General features: G+C 35.8%; 1 protein-coding gene across 1 annotated transcript; it reads left to right on the top strand.

The window, feature by feature from the left end:
* The first annotated feature begins 2,986 nt into the window (after positions 1-2,986).
* On the top strand, positions 2,987-12,186 carry nop16 (NOP16 nucleolar protein homolog (yeast)). Its single transcript, XM_067608890.1, has 5 exons — positions 2,987-3,192; positions 4,477-4,585; positions 8,019-8,085; positions 10,287-10,393; positions 11,381-12,186. Exons 1-5 carry the CDS (start codon positions 3,086-3,088, stop codon positions 11,522-11,524), a joined length of 534 nt encoding a protein of 177 aa, XP_067464991.1. The 5' UTR covers positions 2,987-3,085; the 3' UTR covers positions 11,525-12,186.
* Positions 12,187-19,381: the final 7,195 nt, after the last annotated feature.

The following is a 19,381-nucleotide window of genomic DNA, read 5'->3' as shown; positions in this document are numbered from 1 at the left end:
TCCCCAGACAATGAGCCCTACTCACCTTGGTGATCCCTGTTTAGGGCCAGAGGTTGACTTTTTTTTGTTTTTTAGTGAAATATCTCAACAACTATTGGAGGGATTGGCATGAAAATTGGTACAGATATCCACGGTGACCAGAGGATGAATCCTAGTGATGTTGATGATCCTTTTACTTTTCCTCTAGCGCCGCCGACAGGTAAATATTTCAATTAAATTATTACTTTATTAGTCCCCAAAGGGATAATTGGTTGTGCAGCAGTGTAGCACAGGATAAAAACACATCATATAAATGAAAATGAAAGTTTAAAGTACACAGTTTAAAACTATTTGACACAAACATTGAATGGACTCATTATTATTTATTTATTATGTTTGTTAGAGAACAGACAGAATTTTTGGGATTTTGCTACAAACATTTACCGACCTATTTAGAACATTTTTGTGTTTGCACTTGTTCAATGAAATGTCTCAACATCTACTGGATGGATTCACACAAAACAGACATTCATAGTTCTCAGAGGATGAACCCTTTGCCACTTTGGTGAGTTAGTAAAGTTTCCATGAGGTTGGCGTTTTAGTTTTTTAGTGAAATATGTCAACAAATATTGAATGAATTGCCATGAAATTTGGTACAGATATTCTTGCCCCCCTCAGGACAAATTGCATTGACTTCGGTGATCTGCTGACTTTTCATCTAGCGCCATCATCTGGTCAAAATTTAAATTTGTTCATGTTTTATGTATTGGTGGTGCTCTTAAATACCTTCTCCTTTTTTTTTTTTTTTTTTTTTTTTTAGTAATTTTGAGCATGGCTTCTAACTTTAGATACTTATAGGACTTTGATTGTACTAGGTCATATTTGGTTGATATAGCTTTCAAAACAATTAATAACATTTTTAGTAAATATTTATGAATGTATCTGTAATCTTTTTGATACCAAGACTTGTTCTGTTAGGTTTAATTTGAGGTATAAAATCTTGAGGATAGCAACCTTTATGTGTGTTTTCTTCTTTATGAAACGAAAATGGGAGAAAATATAACTTTTATGTCTGACTGCAGACTGCATTTATCAAACACCTAAGAATAAACACTTTAACATGTTTAACATGTTCTAGCAAATGAGAAAAGTTTTTTTTTTTTCCAGTAACAGTCAACATGTGAAATTAATAACAATCATTATATTTACACCATGTAAACAGACAACCGTGGATGAAATAATAGGAAATGAACTTAAATGGAAACAAAAAGAAAATTGAAAAGAGAAAATGCTGCTTCGAAGTACATCATAAAACAAATAATAAGGCAAATTTACACAATTAACACAATTTTGTTGTTTTGTGCAGACAAACCAACCATAAAGAAGGATTCAACCAGGCTTCAGAGACCTCTGCAGCTCTCTTAAATTTTAAGTCAAAAGACATTTGATATACAGTATAGCCGATGTTTTATAGCTTTATGTTTCACTTAAGTCCAAAATATTTCATTTAGCAGTTAAATAGAAACTGCTGCTGTCTGTGTGCAAAAAAATAAATAAATAAAAACCAACATGAGTCTGTTGCTTGTCAGATATTTTCTGACTCAGACTGACATCTAGAGGATAAAAGCAGCAGCTGCAGGTTTTCCCCACCGTTGATGCAGAACCTCCTCAAAGGTCATCTGAGCGACAGGAAAAGTCAAAGATCTCATCGAACCTTGAAGTGATGAAAGAGGAGAAACCAGGGTATTAAAAGCTTTGATGTAAATGGACATAGAAATAGATTTAGAGCTTTTTGTGTGCTTTTATCTTTTGAAATGTTCAGTGTTTGTCGCATTTTTCAATGTTAGGATTTCTTATGTTTTTTAAGTTTTGTGTGTTTTTGTCTTGTTTCCTTTTGCTTATTTTTATTATTATTATTATTATTATTATTATTATTATTATTATTATTATTATTATTATTATTATTACATTAGTATAATTAGTATTTTGTGTTTTTTCTGTGTTACTTAGTCTTGTTGAAAGTTCCACTATATATGACTGAGACAAACTCTATTCAAGCGTACTTCAAACTATTTTATTTAATTTTGATTGGTGACAAATTAACATAGTTTAATGTATTGCACCATTTCTGAGGAATTTACACAATTTGTGCAACGTGTACTGAACCAGAACTGAACCTTCAAGGATGACTACAACAAACACAAACAAACATCACAAAATTGAGGCAACCACCAGAAAGATATGTGATAATACAAATAACAGGAAGTTGTAGACTTAGTGTGTGTTTTTTCCTTAGGGCCTTTTGAGGGATCTCTTTGAGACTCTCTTTAATCTTTTCATTTTTGCTTTTTAATTTGTTGTTTAAGTTTTTGTATTTTACTCTTTGTGTTCTTGGATTGCTTGCGTTGTAAAACCAATTAAAACTGGTTTTATTTTTAGACACTTCAACCAAAGTTCCTGACTTGTGCTCATCTCTGAGGTCCTCTGGTGTTCATTTATTCTTATGGACTCTTATGTTAAGATGTTTCCTCATCACAAAACAAAAAAGCTGCGTCGTAATATAGCATCTTTGTAGAATTTACTTAATTTAATAATTTTTCATAGTCCTCCTTATTTTTCCATATTATGTGTTGAACTTTCTGTCCTAATGAATGTTTACTGCGCGTTGTTCTCCTGAACATTAAATACTATATTTCAGTGATTATTTTTCTTTTGTCAACAGTATTATATATCACATAATGGAGTTCCATTTTCTACATTTGCCTACGTTTGTATGTTCATTTTCTCAGTCTTTAGGTTTTTTTAAAATATATTTCATGTGTATTTGTTTGCGTTTTCATATAGACTTTGTGAATACATCTGTTTATTTGTATATTGTGTCACATATGTACATTAAATATCGTAAGCATCAGAAAAAAAAACAATTTAAGATAAAAATTCCTTTTAAAAAAAACTGGAAACAGAAAGGTCAAAGGTGAAAATAAGGCGTGGTCTTTAGTCACATGACCGGAACGTAACAAACGCGTGCTTCCTGCTGCCACACGCTGCCTCCTGCTCAACACCAACAAACCTCCGCTGAGCTGAGAAAACAGAGAAAAACACAAACATGCCGAAAGCCAAGAAGTCAGGAAAGAGAAAGAAGTTCGATTATAATCAGGACCGAAAGAAAATGAAGAAGAAGTTCATAAAGAAATGTAACCCGAGGATAGAAGAGTAAGTAAAACGGCACGTTAGCATGTGCTAATGACATGCTAATGTGAGCTAACAGTGGGCATGTTGACACCAGACCTGTGGGTTCAAGAAGTATTCAGATCCTTTACTTCAGTAAAAGTACATAAGTATTATGAGCTTGATGTAGTTAAAGTATTGCAGTAAAAGTACATAAGTATTATGAGCTTGATGTATTTAAAGTATTGCAGTAAAAGTAGTGGTTTGGTCCCTCTGACTGATATATTATTATATATGACATCATTAGATTATTAATAGTGAAGCATTAGTGTAAGAGCAGCATGTTACTGTTGTAGCTGCTGGAGGTGGAGCTAGTTTCGACTATTTTATATACAGTTAGCTAGTTTAGTCCAGTGGTTCCCAACCTAGGGGTCGGGGCCCTCCAAAGGGCCAGCAGATAAATCTGAGGGGTGGTGAGATGATTAATGGGAGAGGAAAGAAGAAAAAACAAAGTTCTGATACACAAATCTGTTTTCAGTTTTTGGACTTTTTCTCTAATCTTTGATTTTTGCTGAATTATTGGATCATTTGAACATTTATTGAAATGAAAGCATGTGAGAAGTTTAGAGGGAAAAATCACTATTTGGTGGAGCTGTTAACAACTCATAGACATGTGAAATGTGACCCCGACTACACACTGCTTATTGTAAGATGTCAAAAGACAAAAAAAGTTGGAAACCACTGGTTTCATCTTTAACAATGTGTTGTATTTTAAAAGCTTGTTATATTATCCATTGTGTCAAATCTTCATATGAAAAGTAACTTAAGCTGTCAATAAATGTAGTCATCGTTTTGAGTCATTTATTTAGTTAAAGTGAATATTTTCAGGTTTCTTTAGTCCTCCATGACAGTAAACTGATTATCTTTGGGTTGTGGACTGTTGGTTGAGACAAAACAAGACTGTTTCTGGCATTTTATAGATCAAATGACTAATAATTGAGAAAATAATTGACAGATTAGTTGTTCAGTTAAGGGTTTTCCTTTCATAACAATAGTCAAAATTATAAAAACAAGCAAGATGTGTGATGACAATATGATTTTCACTAAAGAATAGAAGCAAAAGATATTTCTTATTAGATGGGACTTTTTTTGTACACACCCTGATTATGAGATGGATCACTGAAAAACGTGACACGTTAACATGTGGATTTAGATATAAAGTTGTTCATGTATTTGACAGAACCGCCCTAAAATCCTTGTTACATGTCCTGGGATCTTCAGATTAGTTCTGTCGTGTGTTTGTGTCTCTTAACTGCTTCTGTTTCACAGTCCACAGATCCGAAATGCGTGGGATGACAAGAAGTCCATGGCCAGGAACCTGCAGGAGATGGGTCTGGCTTTTGATCCAAACCGCACTCTGCCAATTATGAAACAGAGAGTAAGTGACCGCTGGAGGTTTGGGTCTGATTTAACCTCACTATAGTTTTATTAAACCAGCGAGATCTTTTCAATGCCAGTGTCTGTGTGACGACCTCATTACATAAACATTACAAAAACACATGTAACTGCTACTCAACCAGCTTTACTCCTTAACTCCATTACCTGAGCTTTGGTTTGGTTGTAAACTTCACAGCGAGTTATTTTCTTTACCTGGTTTAAATTGTTTAATGCTGCAGTGTGTGTTGGTCAGCCGGTCAGCTCGACTCACAAAGGTTTTTATTTAGTCATTGAATCAAAAAATGTCTGCAACAGCTGCCTTTTTTGAAGATTAGCTACTAGATAACTCCAGCGTGTGTGCGTGTTATTGACTGTCCAGCTGCTGCACTGCCCTCGCAGTTGAGTTCCACCGTCAACATCACGTTAACTAACACTTTAAGTCAGATTTGTCCATTCATTGAAACATTTCCACACCTCTAGTATCTGTCTGGCTTTCCTGCAGTTGACTCAGACAAAGCGTCTTACATGAAGATCTTATATATTCAGGATAAAGCTCCTGGAATCAATATGACTATTTAATGTCACATTTACCTCGACTCTCATTAAGAGCTCTCAATAATTCTTTGCACTGAACAATAAAAAAAGAAAACCCGACGTTGTTAAGAACACTTTTAGATGTTTGTTCGGTAAAACAGCTTGAGTGTGGAGTAACATTATTTTATCTAAAACAACCTGCTTCAGCCTCCAGACTGTGATTAAGAAGCATAGAGGAGACTCATTGACTTTGTTTTTTAAATTTAAAATAATAATTGTATCCAACAAGTCAGAATTTTAAAATGTGATCATATCTTGTAGTTTTCATTTGAGCCAGAAGAGAGTGACAGAGTGTCGGTCAGTGAAGATGAAACACCTGAGAAACCAGCAGCAAAACATCCAATTAAAGGAAAGAGTCATAAGAAATCAAACTGCTGAGTTTCTCCTGCAGGAGTTTTCTAAATATCACAGAAATGAAACTGTTATGAGTCTGTTGAAATCCAACAAAACAGCTCTGCTAAGCTCTTACTAAGCTTGTAAATTTTCAGTTTTTGTCGACACAGTCAGAAAGGTGATTATTTTACTTTCTGTTGTACTGGACTGCTCTGTATTTAAAGGTGTTTCTAATGTTTTGTGCACATACATGAGTGAATATTAATGAGGAAAACTGCTTCTTACAGTCTATCTCACTACTGGAATATTTATTTGTTTATGATGTTTCCGTCTGAAGGAACAAGAAACGACACGAGGAAATCATAAAAATATTACAGCAACATCCATGTTGATTCAGATTATTTGTACATACAGAAGCAGTTCAAAGTGCTTTAGATAAAAACAAAATAAAACAGCCAAAAATGCGCTTATAAACAAAAACATCACGGTTCGGTGTGACTTCAGTGTTGGAGAATGATTTTAATAAGATTAGCAGTGGAGAAGAAAAACAACCTTTCTGTTTCCTGCCTGCTGGCAGCTGTTTTATGATGATTTACGGTCTAACTGTCTGTAAACAGAGTTTCCCTTTCTGTCTAACTCAAAGACAGACCGCCGCCTTTGTTGAAAATTCCAACACGTGATGTTGACGGAACGAAAAAGGTGGAACTCACCTGCACGGGAGTTCATTTAAGAAAACGCTTGATTGAAAAGGAAGGTTTTTAGTTTGCTTTTAAAAGAAGAGTGTCTGAGAAGATGTTGCACCCAAAACTATTCAAAAAAGGACAAAAATAGAAAATGAGAATGACAGTCATTTAGTGTAAAAATGCATTTAAAAGTTGATGTGAAGCTTATATGAGGCTTCAGCAGTCTGAGTTAGTCATATCAAGTGGATATCTGACACATTTACAGTCTTTTTAGCATCAAATTCCCTCTTTGTGTTTCCTCAGACAGTGTTTCCCTGTTGAGCTGCAGGTGGAAGTATAGTAACAAAAAGAGGAACTTTGGCACTAAAAAGACTGTAACGTTGAAAGATATCTACTTGATTTGACTCGTTTGGACGCTGAAGCTTCATATTAGCTTCAGATAAACTTTTAAATACATTTTTTGCATAGAAGGAGGACTGTGGATTTTGTCCCCCATCACTTATGAAGGGATCTTCTAATGGTCAGTATGAACAGGAGGAATGATTACAGCAAGAAAAACATGGTTCACTGTTCATTTGAGCTCCTGACTGTTGTTTAAAAATGTGAATCTGTCCTTTAAACATTAGAGCAACATCCATACAGCTCCAAACTGTCAACAAAAACTGTCATAAAAGCAGCAAATATCTCACAATGATGGAAACTCCTGAATGTAAACATAACACCGGTGACAGATTCTACTAAACTATAAATGATCAGTGTGCAGAAATATTTCATTCATGCGCCGAAATTAATCTATTTTACTCATGAATCCTAACAGCAGCGATGATGTAACTGATATGGATGCTTTATTGTTTTTTTTGTTGATCTCCACTCAGCTGTAACAGTTAATCTCGTCAGTCTGCAGTTTGTTTGTTTCATTTTGTTAACTCGTGACAGCGAGCGGACCATAAATGATTGATTCTTCGGTCTCCTCTGGGCTCATAAAAGCGAGAACTCCGTTGTCTCCTGATCTGACGTCACAGCCGAAAAACCCGACGTCACACCGATCATGTCGCAGTAGAAGAAGAAGACGGATGATCTGTGGAGAAGAAACATGTTTATCATCTTCTGACCTGATGGATTCACCTACAGTCCAACACGCTGACTGACGACCTCTGTTGTTGTTTCCTGTTATCCAGTAATCACCGTTTTTTAACCAGGAAAATCTAAAGTCAGACATATTTAAATCTCTCCGCTCATGATGTCTGGTGAAAGTAATTCCCTCTGAGCACAATTTGAACTGTATTAAAATAGGCTAAAATTGAATTTCCGCATATCCTTCTAACCTTCCGTGTGTGAACTGAATCATAAGAGCACAGCGGCGTCGCCTCGGGGAGGACAAGGTCACAAGGCTTATACGCATTTCAAGTTGTGGAGACACTCTTTGCAACTTTGATTTTAAGTCAGCAGCTGCACGCTCAAAAGTAAAACAATATGTGCCAGAAACAGGATGTGGTTATTTATTTTGTTTGTTTTCAAAGAGTTTTCATTCCATCTTATTTTATCCGAGAATATGTTTCGCCCCAATGAACGCAGGCTCGGATAATATTCATTTATTTACTTTTAAGATAGCGTTATACATTGACAGGACTTATTTTATTTGGAATATAATGTATAAGCCTTGATGATGTCATTCTTTATATAACCGGCCTATCAAATGTTTTTAAGCTCAGTAATCACAGATAACATTTGTCTGGGACAATGAAATTTTGCAGGAAACATGGACCGGCACGTGTTGTTTTGTTGTTGTTGTTGTTCATAATGTGTTTTTGTTTACACGTGCAGCTCCTCGGTGATGACAAAGTGACTAAAGCTCCCGTCGGCATAGTGACCAAACCCTACGTTCTCAACCGTAAGTTTTTTTTATTCAGAACGCTTCATATAAAATAATGTTTGCTTTCTTTTTTCCTCCAGGTTTTGCTAATACATTTAGTTGTGCAGTTGGCCAAATCATTCTTTTATGGGGCCAAACTGGTCTGGACTTGGTTTGTTTGTGTGTTGTGAAGTTATTTTGTCTTTGATAAACATGTAGACTGTAATTAAGTTTCTCTGCAGGTGTTTGACGTATTTAAAGCAGCAACAGTCATAACGAGCCATTGTTATGCATCATTGGATTGCATTAACGGTGTATTTTAAAGGTGTTCCTGATATTTTGTCCACCCCCCTCACTGTATGTTCTTAAGATTAAAGCTGCACCAATTAGTTAATTGGTACAGAAAATTAATCTGTGGATTAATTGTTTGTTTTTTTTTAAGAACAAAATCCAAATATTAATTGGTTCCAGCTTCTTGAATGTGAGGATTTTATACTTTTTTTTGTCATATATGTTACTAAACTGAATATTTGGGGGATTTTTTGACTGATTATTGAATAAAACAAGCAATTTGAATACATTTCCTAAGGTTGTTTGAAATTATAATTTCGAATTATGTATTTTTTTTTAACCATTTTCTGACATTTCATAGATTAAATAATCGATAACGAACTGATTAATTGATACAGAAAGTGAGGTGCTGAGAGTTACTTAAACTCCTCAGTGTACTCGCACATGAATGTTTAAAGATTTTAATAATATAAAGCTAATTTTAGCTTTTCTCCTATAATCTTTCAAATTATGAGAGTTTAAGGCATTAAAGTCAAGAGATTTATGGGAAACTGGGTAAAGTGTTTGTGGTAGAATAGAGGCTGACAAAGTCATTGTGAAGCTTTTTTAAGGACTGTTTGTACAACAGTGTTTAGGATTGGTTTGATAAGAAGTTCATTGTGTCACCAGGCGTTATGGCTATAAAACAGCACTGCATTAAAACAACACGTGACTTGTTGCTGAGGGCGTGTTGTTTGAGGAACAGGTGAAATGATGAAATACAATCCACGAAGGCAGATATGAGTAATAGATCCATGAAGGCTTATAAAATGTCAGTCTCAATACGGCCTTAAATTCCAATCGAAATCACATTTAATCTTCCCTCTTTGCAGTCAAAACTAATGTCGACATGTTTTTAAATAAATTATTAATTGTTTTGTCTAGCTGCTAACTGATGTTAGCGCTGCACTTTTCCCTGGTGAACGTTTGTTTGGTGGCTTGTTCAACAAGCTAAGCTGCAGGACGGGATGTGTGTTTAAGTTAGATAAGAAGGAGACTTTAGCAGGAAAGCTAATGTGGGTTGTTGTTCAGAGTCTGTGGCTCTTGTGTTGAGTAGCAGGATGCAATCAGGCTCAGTGTGACCTTCTGCTCTGCCGACGATATAACGACACGTTATTGCTTTATGCAAAGATTTGATTTTCTGGATCGAAATAAGGACTCCAGCCTTTTTTTCTAAAGACAAGTGATTTACAGAGCAAATGTGTTGCTGTAGCAGACAAAAGAAGGCAATTTAATTTCAGTTGGACTTTTAATTCAAGAGACCGACTCCTTGTGCGTCACAGCTAATATGACAGCTTCCTCCCTCTTTGTTCTCTCTCTCTCTGGAGGCCGTTTGCAACTGTCAACAGTGCAAATTGACACGTCAGAGTTCATCAAAGTTGAACTCTACATGAAAGCTCTGTGTGAAAGCGCTTTGCCTCCGTTCTTGGTGTGAAACTTCAGTTATAAAAGCTTCGTGAGCTTCTGCTTTCACTAAATGTTACAGCTCTTGACTCTTGTCACCTTTTTTACGAAGGCGGTTTCCACCTTTTTCACATTATTCAGTTGAAGATTTGCTGTGATTGCAGCCTTATTTGAATAAAAGCATGTTCGTGCTATTAGAAACTCAAAAGAGTCGGCCTTCAGCTGCAGCTGCTCTGCTTTTCATCACTGAGTGACTTATGTTTCTCTGCAGTAGCAGTGCTAGTTATAAAGCTCTGAAAACAATGATTTGTGTTGACAGTTATAATACAAAGATTGAACTAGATGATTTGCATATTTTATCTTTACGCTGTCATCTTCTCACCAAAATTAAACAGAAAAATGAAAGATGGAAAAAAAACTAATGAATCATTAACCACAATTTTCTGTCTTTTGGAAGCCTCTACGATGTGTTTTACATCCTGATTTGTGTTTTTTTTGTTGAGCAGAGCTGGAGGAGGAGGCCAACCGTCCCGAGAAAGACTCTAAGACTTTATCCTCCGACCTGATCGAGTACGCTCAGTACATGATCCGGGAACACAAAGACGACTTCAAGGTAAGAGCATGAACCAAAGCTAAAAGGGGAAATAAAAAGACCACACTTGCATGATTTATCCCAGCGTTTTATGTTGAGTAATGATCAGAAAAAAAAATGTTGATCACTGCTTCCCAAAGCCCGAGATGCAACCTAAGATAAGTTTATTGTCACAGAAGACCAAAGAAACCCAGAAATACTCACATTTTAGAGGCTGGAATCAGAGAAATGTGGCTTTTTTCTTCTTAGAAAATGACTCAAAACAGTTATGAATTATCAAAATGGTCGCAAGTTGGTCTTTTTGATTCCTTGATGATGTGTTCAAGGACATTCTGACATCTGAGATATGAATACTGGCTGCCAAGGTCTACGACAGATTTCTTTATACCATCCTGGACAAACCTAATCTGTCAGTTGAATGTTTTTATGAGTCTTCTGTTTGGTTTCCTTGAAAAGTTTTGAATGAAGGACAAATAAGTGTTCAGCTGCATGATGTTCTTTCAGAGCGGCTGACTTCTTTTTCTTTAGATGGAAAAGGTCACGCCGGTGCACATTACAGATGTCGCTGAGAGCTTAGCGTGTGTTGTTGTTGTTTTTTTCAGTTTTTATAGCTCAGAGCGGTGAGTGGCAGAATTATTACTTGAGCTTTTATCAGAAAAGTGCCTCACTCATGGATTTTCAACAGCTGCTTTAAATGGCAATGAGTCATCACTAATGGCACTGCCAGGTCACAATCAATAAGAGAGAGAGAGAGAGTGTGTGTGTGTGGCTTTTAACACAGTAAAATAATAAAAAGAGTAAAATAGTTGACTTTAAATTCTGAAAAGCTGAGTTAGTCACCTGTGTATAACTGCTGCAATTAATTATATAACCGCCCTCTGAAGATGTATTTTTGTGTGTCTCCTGTATTCATGAATACCAGAATTTACTCGCCACTTTAACATTTTACCAGCTTTTTACCAAATACTTCTCTAGTTTTGAACAAACTTACTGTCCTCTTCCCTGCAGGCAATGGCCAGAGATGAGAAGAACTACTATCAGGACACACCCAAACAGATCAAGAGGAAAATCAACGAGTACAAACGCTGCCACCCGGCGCACTACGACGCCTTCGTCAAGTCGCTCGCCGCTCCAGAGCCGATGATCCAGTAGAGAGATTATCAGCTTCAGCCTGACTTTTATATTATTCTCTGCAGCAGGACGAGACAGACGTCATTCTGGAGAAACTGTGACTGAAGTCCAGAATGAGGACGGAAGATACTCCGTAATCATAGTGACAGGAAGTGCAGACGACGATCCAGGAGAATTGAGGGATGAGCTGTTTTGTTTCTGTCATTTTATCTTGAAGCGAAAACTTTTCAGGACTTTCTTTTTTTTTTTGTTCCTGTCCTCCTTGTCAAGATTTCCTGTTTTTTCCCATTTTGTTAGAGGAGTATTGTCCTGATCCCACTAACAAAAATAATGTCATGAATATGAAATGTTGACTGAGATGTATTTTTTTTTTTAATCTATCATTTAAATACCTTGAAGCTCATTTAGCAGAGTTGTGTTTAGTTCAAGTAACATCAGCATCATTCTCTTAAGTAAATCTCCCTGCAGCATCGTTGTTTTTACACTGCGGTGGAGATACGTGCGGTTTTGTGTTGAAAACATATTTCCATTCATGTTTACAGGCAAAGAAAAACCCCCCATTCATAACTTAGTCAGCCAGTTGACCCAGTTTGTGTTAATGAATTGTGAACAGCTGGGTCAGAATAACATGGTTTAGGTCATATTCTGAGGAACATATTAAACATGTTATTACAAAATGGAAACTTGTACTTTTACTTGTAGTTTTGAATCTTTTTTTATTTTGATGCCATAAAAAATAGTTGATGGAATATGATTAAGCCAGCAAGAGAAAAAAAAGAACAAAAGTTAAAGAATAATTTGTAACTTGTAACCTGTTTTTCTTGTATAACATTTAGAGGTTACATATTAATTTAAGCCTTTATGGAACCGTGTACGGTCAAAAAAAAATAAAATGTTGTACCTCTTGTAAAATTGTTTTGTTAATGGTTTTGGTGTTATATATATATATATATATATATATATATATATATTCCTAGTTTTCTGTATTTATGAGGACAACGCATATTAATCAACGTTTCTGTAAATGTGCCAGAACTCAACTGCAGAGTAGTTTTGAACCCTGTGAAGTTGGTTCAAGATGGTTAAAAATTACTGACAGAAGACAACAGGAAACAGCAAAACATTAGCACAATACAGCAACAGTATCCACTGTTCAGTACATGTCGCCGTTCAAGGAACATTTCACCAGTAAAACCATTATTATTACCATTTTCTGACACATGCAGAAATGCAATGAGACAAATAAAATACGATATACATAATGTTGATCTTGATGAAATGTTAAAAGATGCAGTTGCAAGATAGTAAAATGGTAATATCATACACCTTGGGTAAAAATAATAAAAACACTCACTGCCTGGCTTACTGCTGCACACATTGTAAACTAATAAATATTCCAACAGTAAGCGAGACTGTGTGTGGGAAGTTTTTCTCATTTTTATTCAAGTTTTGCTTTTCCCCTCAAGCACCTTTCGCATGCATATTCTTGTGTTCAGAGACTTTCTTTCAATATCATAGACTTAACACAAAAGCCATGTAGCCCAGAGTTATGAGACACAACTGTAAGCGCTCATACCACATTGTTAATAAAGTACCGTAAGTACGCCGTACACACCGTGGTTTGGGTATGTAGTGAGGTGGAGTCACAATAAAACGTTTATGTAAAAGTGTTCTTAGATGGGATGTTTTTAAATTACAATTATCATCATACAGAAGCACGTTGCATTCACCAAAGGAAAAATGAAATTGGAGGCCTCATCACGTAATTATGGCTTCTGTATCTCATAATTACAAGAAAACTATCTCGTAATTATGACAAAAGCTTACGATGGTTTAAAGACGGGCATGATGGCGTTACCTGATTTAATTTGCTTTTATTTCCTCCTTGATTTGAGCCACTGGCCGTTATGTTGGTTTATTCAGGAGCAGCTACTGTACAAGATGCTTCGTGTACACAGAATCATACATGAGTAACGCATCCAAGCTATCAAAATCCGTATCCCTATCAAAGTACTGTAGATCCATTTGGTAATAACTATTAAAGTGTGCAATAAAGTATGATGAGATATTAAGCCATAATTCAACAAAATCAAGTCAAGAGGTTGTTACATGCAGCACAACAAGCTAGCAAGGCTGTAATCTGCACATGCTCAGCGACGTCTGCCTTACACAGAACTACTCTCCAGAGACTTAAAATTATTTTATTAGTTTTTATTAGTTTTTTGAGCCGTTTCTAAACAAACTAATGTGACCAAACTTTTGATAATGAAGGAACATGTCAGCCAGTGCAGCAGTGTGGCTCATTGGTGTGTTTTTAATAGTTTTTGGACAACAACAGAGGTCTACGGCACAGAGGAATAAAGATATACCTTCCTTGGATACAGACACAATACTTGTGCGTAGATCAGTTCATTGTTAGTTTGGATCCAAACATGAGATTTGTTGACAATAAGACATACAGAAAATTGCCAGACATGTCCTTTTAAGTCATTATGACGGTATCATCAAGCCCGAGTCTATGAACAAGCAGGCTCAATGTCTTTTTGAGTCAGAATGAAGGTCGATTCAGTCAGTGTAAAACAGATCTGAAGATAAACAGGATGACATTGTGGAGAGTGAGAGAGAGTGAAAATTGACCATGAACAGGTCATGACAGAAACAGCTGAGTGTTATCTTCTAGAAAATAACAAATTATAACAGTGATAATTTTTTAATTGAGCAAGAAATATCAGAAAGATTCTTTAAAGAGACAAGACCTGGAAAGGCAAGAAGGTTCAACAGATAAATCTCACGAAAAAGACCAAAAGCCGACAACGTGTTTGTTTGTTTCTCAATACTTTCAGCTCCGAGATCATTGGTTGCTTCTGAAGATGTAAATCTTTAAAAAACAGCTCACAAATATGTAGTTTTATTTTTTTTAAAAAGGCTCAGTAATTTCCTAAAACATCTGGCAGTTGAGTAGTGCCTTTATTGGGGACTATTTTCAACATTAATACACATTTGGTGCTCTAGTGCAGTGGTTCCCGACCTTTATGGCTTGTGACCCAATAATGCAAAGTCACAGGTTGTATATTGACATTTCTTGTTTGTTTTGTTTTATTTGTGTAGTTTTTAGAAGCTTGGAGAGATTAAAAAAATATCCAGAAATTCACAAGAAAAAAAGCAGAAATTAGTGGAAAATCTTAGAAAATAAAAAGGAATTTGTGCATTAAGAATGTTTTTCTTGCTTTCCAGTCCTGTTGATCATGTGATGACTCCTGACACAGTCGAACCACTGATCCAGCGAGTATTTCTGGAGTAAATTGTGACTCATTGACGTGTTTTTAATAGTTTCTGGACAACAACAGAGGAACAAGATATATCAAGCATTGGAAACACACACAATACTTGTTAGTAGAACAATTCATTGTTGGTTTTAGTCTTTTCATGGGATTTGTTGACTGTAAGAAAAATATAAATATTGCCAGACTTTAAGTGTCTATAATCAATATTTATTATGACAACATATGAGCTGTCAGTGTGCTATGTGTTCGTGGCAATCCATCCAACAGTTGTCAAGAAGTTTCACTAGAAACCAAACCCATCAACCTCACGTTTGGCACCAATCGTTAAGATTCATAATCATGAATGAATGTACATAAAGTTAACGGTTAACCGGTTTAGCAGCCAACATGCCTTTACAGTCTGGATGACTGTGACAATCTGGTGGACAAATGTATGAGTCACATAATAAAACAGACCCATAAATAGGGCTTCCCCTCCCTGTTTGTGTCATTTGAACCATTATCTTTATTGTCTTCTGTTGATGTTTCAGATTATCTGCTGTACAAGTCAACGGTTAAACTATAGTTTGACCTACATCTGCTGTGTTGATCCCGTCTGCTCGCGTCAATCATTTACAGCCTCGTTACACTGAACAACTCCCAAGTTTCTGCTCAGTCACGTGTTTGACTGTCAAGAAAACATCCTCGACACACCCAAGAGGGAGGGTGGGGAAACTTAATCCACAAGAATATTTGAAAAGACTTGAGTTATGTCAGGAATGATTGCTCATGGTTTCACACCAGCTGTGGTTGTTTTCTGGAATATTAATGTTTTAAGACTCGCCTGCCACAAAAACACAATTAGACCAAACTGTAAAAACACAGTGAAATATTGTCCTCCATACATCTTGGATTTTGGTTAGAAAACACAACTGCAATGGATTCTCCTTAATATTTGATCAAAAACAGACATAATTTGGACAAAGAAGTATTGTTTGCTTGCAACTGTGCAATTTGGTTTTATGCATTTATGGAGATCAGTGAATGATACCTGATAGGTGATCCCATAGATATACAGTATACACATAGATGTCACATAAGGGTCTGTGGGACGCGTCTCAGCTGCTGCCATATTGAACCAGTCTTCTATGTCAGTGACGAAACACCTACCTGATGATCCCACTCAAAGAATATATGCTGCTTTCACATTGACTACACTTATATGAGATTAAGGCTAAATTTATACAGATCACGTCTCTCATACACAAACATGCAGACAACAACTCATTTCCATTTTCCTGCTGCTTTTGGTTTTATTTCTACAAAACAACTGATTGAGCAGAACATGTTATTTGCTAACTAACTTACCGTTACTTCAACCAGCTGATGATAAAACTTACTGTATTCATATTTTTTGTCATTAGAGTGTGTGTGAAAAACACCTTTTGAGTCTCTATTCTACATTTTTAAAATTATCATAGTAGCCATATATCAACAAAATTAGAATATATAACATACTTATAAAATAATTACAAAATGTAGGCTCAACTTAAATGTATTGTAGTAATATTAGCCTACTGTTACTTTGCATTAAACACATATTTTTTGTATGAAACCCGTCGTTCCTGAACAGCAGAGTATTCTGTATTCCACATAAATTGTGTGACAACCCAAACTGCTGGAATATTAATTGACTGACTGACAATTCAGTGTGTTATTATAGCCGTAAAAGTGGATGGACCTCTTCCCACAATACATTTGTATTTGTATGCAGACAGGCGACTAAACCAGGACCAATATGGCGGCCATGTTTAGAATTGGTACAAATATCTTTACTTCCTACTGTCACTAGGAAAAAAACATTAGGTCAGAATTCAACTACGTCTTTCAGTCACATCTGTACTTGTTGTTTAAAGCAGTAATAACTGATTTCTTTTACGTGCTAATGTTAGCATGTCAATGTGTAGCATCAACTTTAAAACTAGTGGTGGAAGAAGTACTCAGATCCTTTACTTACAGTGAGTTAAAGTCCTGCATTTAAAATCCTACATAAGTAAAAGTATAGAAGTATAATCAGCGAAATTCACTTTAGATACTGAAGTAAAAGTACTTGTTTTGCAGAAAATCGGGCTGATATATCAAATAAATGTAAAAAAAAAAGTTATTATTGTTATTGGGGAAAAAGTTTGGGAATCACTGGTTTAATCTTTATCAATGCAGCAAAATTTATAAGCTCATCACTATGTTATTTTATATTTTATAGTGGAGTAGAAAGTACAATATTTCTCTCTGTAATGTAGTGGAGTGGAAGAATAAAGTAGCATCAAATAGAAATACTCAAGTAAAGTACAAGTACCTTAAAATTGGACTCAAGTACAGCACCTGAGTAAATGTACTTGTTACATGTTACTTTCCACCACTGTTTAAAACATAGTGAAGTCTACTACAGCTGAAACTGAAACAACTCGCCACCGTATCAAGTTTCCTCTTTCCTCTGGTGCCATCTTAGCTAAACTGTGTCCTCATTTTTTTCAAATGTCTTTCTAGGTGTAGTAATATTTTTTGCATTTTGGGCACATCTTTAAAACTCTGCATCAGTGGAGCACCCCGACAGCCAAATGGTTACTGCACATGCTGCATTCTGCAACGTCCCTGGTTTGATTCCAGCCAGGGACCCTTGTTGCATGTCATACCCATCTGTCTCTTGTTTCCTGTCTGCCTCTTCACTGCCCACTATCTGATAAAGGCATAAATGCCAAAAAAAAAACCCTCTCCATTGTGAAACGCCTCATATATCTTCAGTGAACACATAAAGGCTGCAGTGTTTCAGTTATCACCTGTAAAATCTTGTAAGATTAATATTATTATCATGGTGTGAACATCTGATGATGTAGAACCCACAAAGGAACACGTTACCCTTTAAATGTCAACTAATGAAACATGACAACCTCCAAAACTTGATTTTAATGGGTTTCATTTAACATCATGTGCTTCACAACACAATGAATGATTTATTTCATTTTGATCCTGAACAGATATCCCACAGATTCACAAGCTGACAAGCTTTACTTCCATGCAGTTTGTGATTCAGACCTACAAGCTGTGAGTGTTCATGTCCGAGTGAGTCACGCTGCCTCACGGTCACAGTGACCTGCAGAAGTGACTGTGTTATGAAAACTCTGTGCCAGAGTGACATCTCAGCAAAAATAGCTTCCTGTTCGACCAGTTGTGGAACTTTGCCCAGCAAAACAAGGCCAGGCAGATATAGACCTCTATAGATTTTATCGGGTTGCATTGACGTGTTCAGTCAGCAGACACAGAGGAAAAGACTCAATTTGTTTTCCAGCTCTGAGCAACTAAACAGGCCGTTAGTTAGAGGGCATCTTATAGATCCAGACATTTAAAGTTTAAAATGTTCACGTGTCTTAAAAGAACAGTCAGGTGTCTATATGAGCAGTGAAAGAGGTTTTCCTCGCTGTAATCATTCCTCCTGTTCATACTGGATATTAAAAGATCCTTCAAATGTGCTGTCAATGGAAGTGATGGAGGCCAAAATCCACAGTGTGTCCACACACACCTGTTGAGCTGCGGTGGTAGTAACAAAAAGAGGAACTTTGGCATAAAAAAGACTGTAACGTTGAAAGATATCTACTTGATTTGACTCATTTGGATGGCTCAAAAAAAAAGTTGAGTAGAGGAGTTAGCATGCTAATGTTAGCTTTATTGCCTACTTAGTTATGTTAACACGCTAACATTTAGAATGCATTTAGCATGTTAGATTTTTGTTTTGTTTATATGTGTACAGTGTTCACATACAAACATTTAACACGTAACATTTATCATGTTAGAGTCTTAACATGCATACAGTTTGCATGGAAACATGATGCTAACATTTAGCTTGCATGCTGATGTAAGCATGTTAACAAACTAAAGATAGCATGTTAGCATTACGTCATGTATAGACTGAGTTTAGCACTGCGTAATTTTGGCAAAAAATTGAGCTTGGGCCAACTTTTGCTGCAATGCATCATTAAAAGACTGTAACATTGAAAGATATCTACTTGATTTGACTCATATATTTTATCTGAAGCTTCATATTAGCTTCAGATAAACTTTTTTGCATTTTTGCACAGAAGGAGGGCTGTGGATTTTGTCCTCCATAACTTCCATTGTAAGTGCATTATGAAGGGATCTTCTAATGGTCAGTATGAACAGGAGGAATGATTAAATGGTCATGATCAATAATACGTTAATGAAGCACTATAACTTTAGCCTATTATTTGCATTTGAAGATTTGATGCAAACAAACAAACAAGAATAAATCTGATTCTATTTGTGATCACTTTCTAAACATCTTCATTGTCTGCACTAAATTCTTATTATATGGTTTCTCTGACTTCGTCTACCAACAGTAGAATGTCTCACAGCGGAATTTTGTTTCCATTTTAGCCAAATTTATTATTATTTCATCCCTATTTATATATTTATACATATACATATGTTATTATTATATCCCCAAAGATTTAAAGATTTCACACAACTTCCAAAAAAACTATATATGTTTTTTCAGAACAACGTACCACTGAATAAAACATAAGGATTTTGTTTAAAATTG

This window comes from Thunnus thynnus, chromosome 13 (assembly GCF_963924715.1).
Source record: "Thunnus thynnus chromosome 13, fThuThy2.1, whole genome shotgun sequence".
NCBI lineage: Eukaryota > Metazoa > Chordata > Actinopteri > Scombriformes > Scombridae > Thunnus > Thunnus thynnus.
The sequence above is the reverse complement of the archived record's forward strand: the minus strand, read 5'-3'. Positions and strand labels throughout refer to the sequence as shown.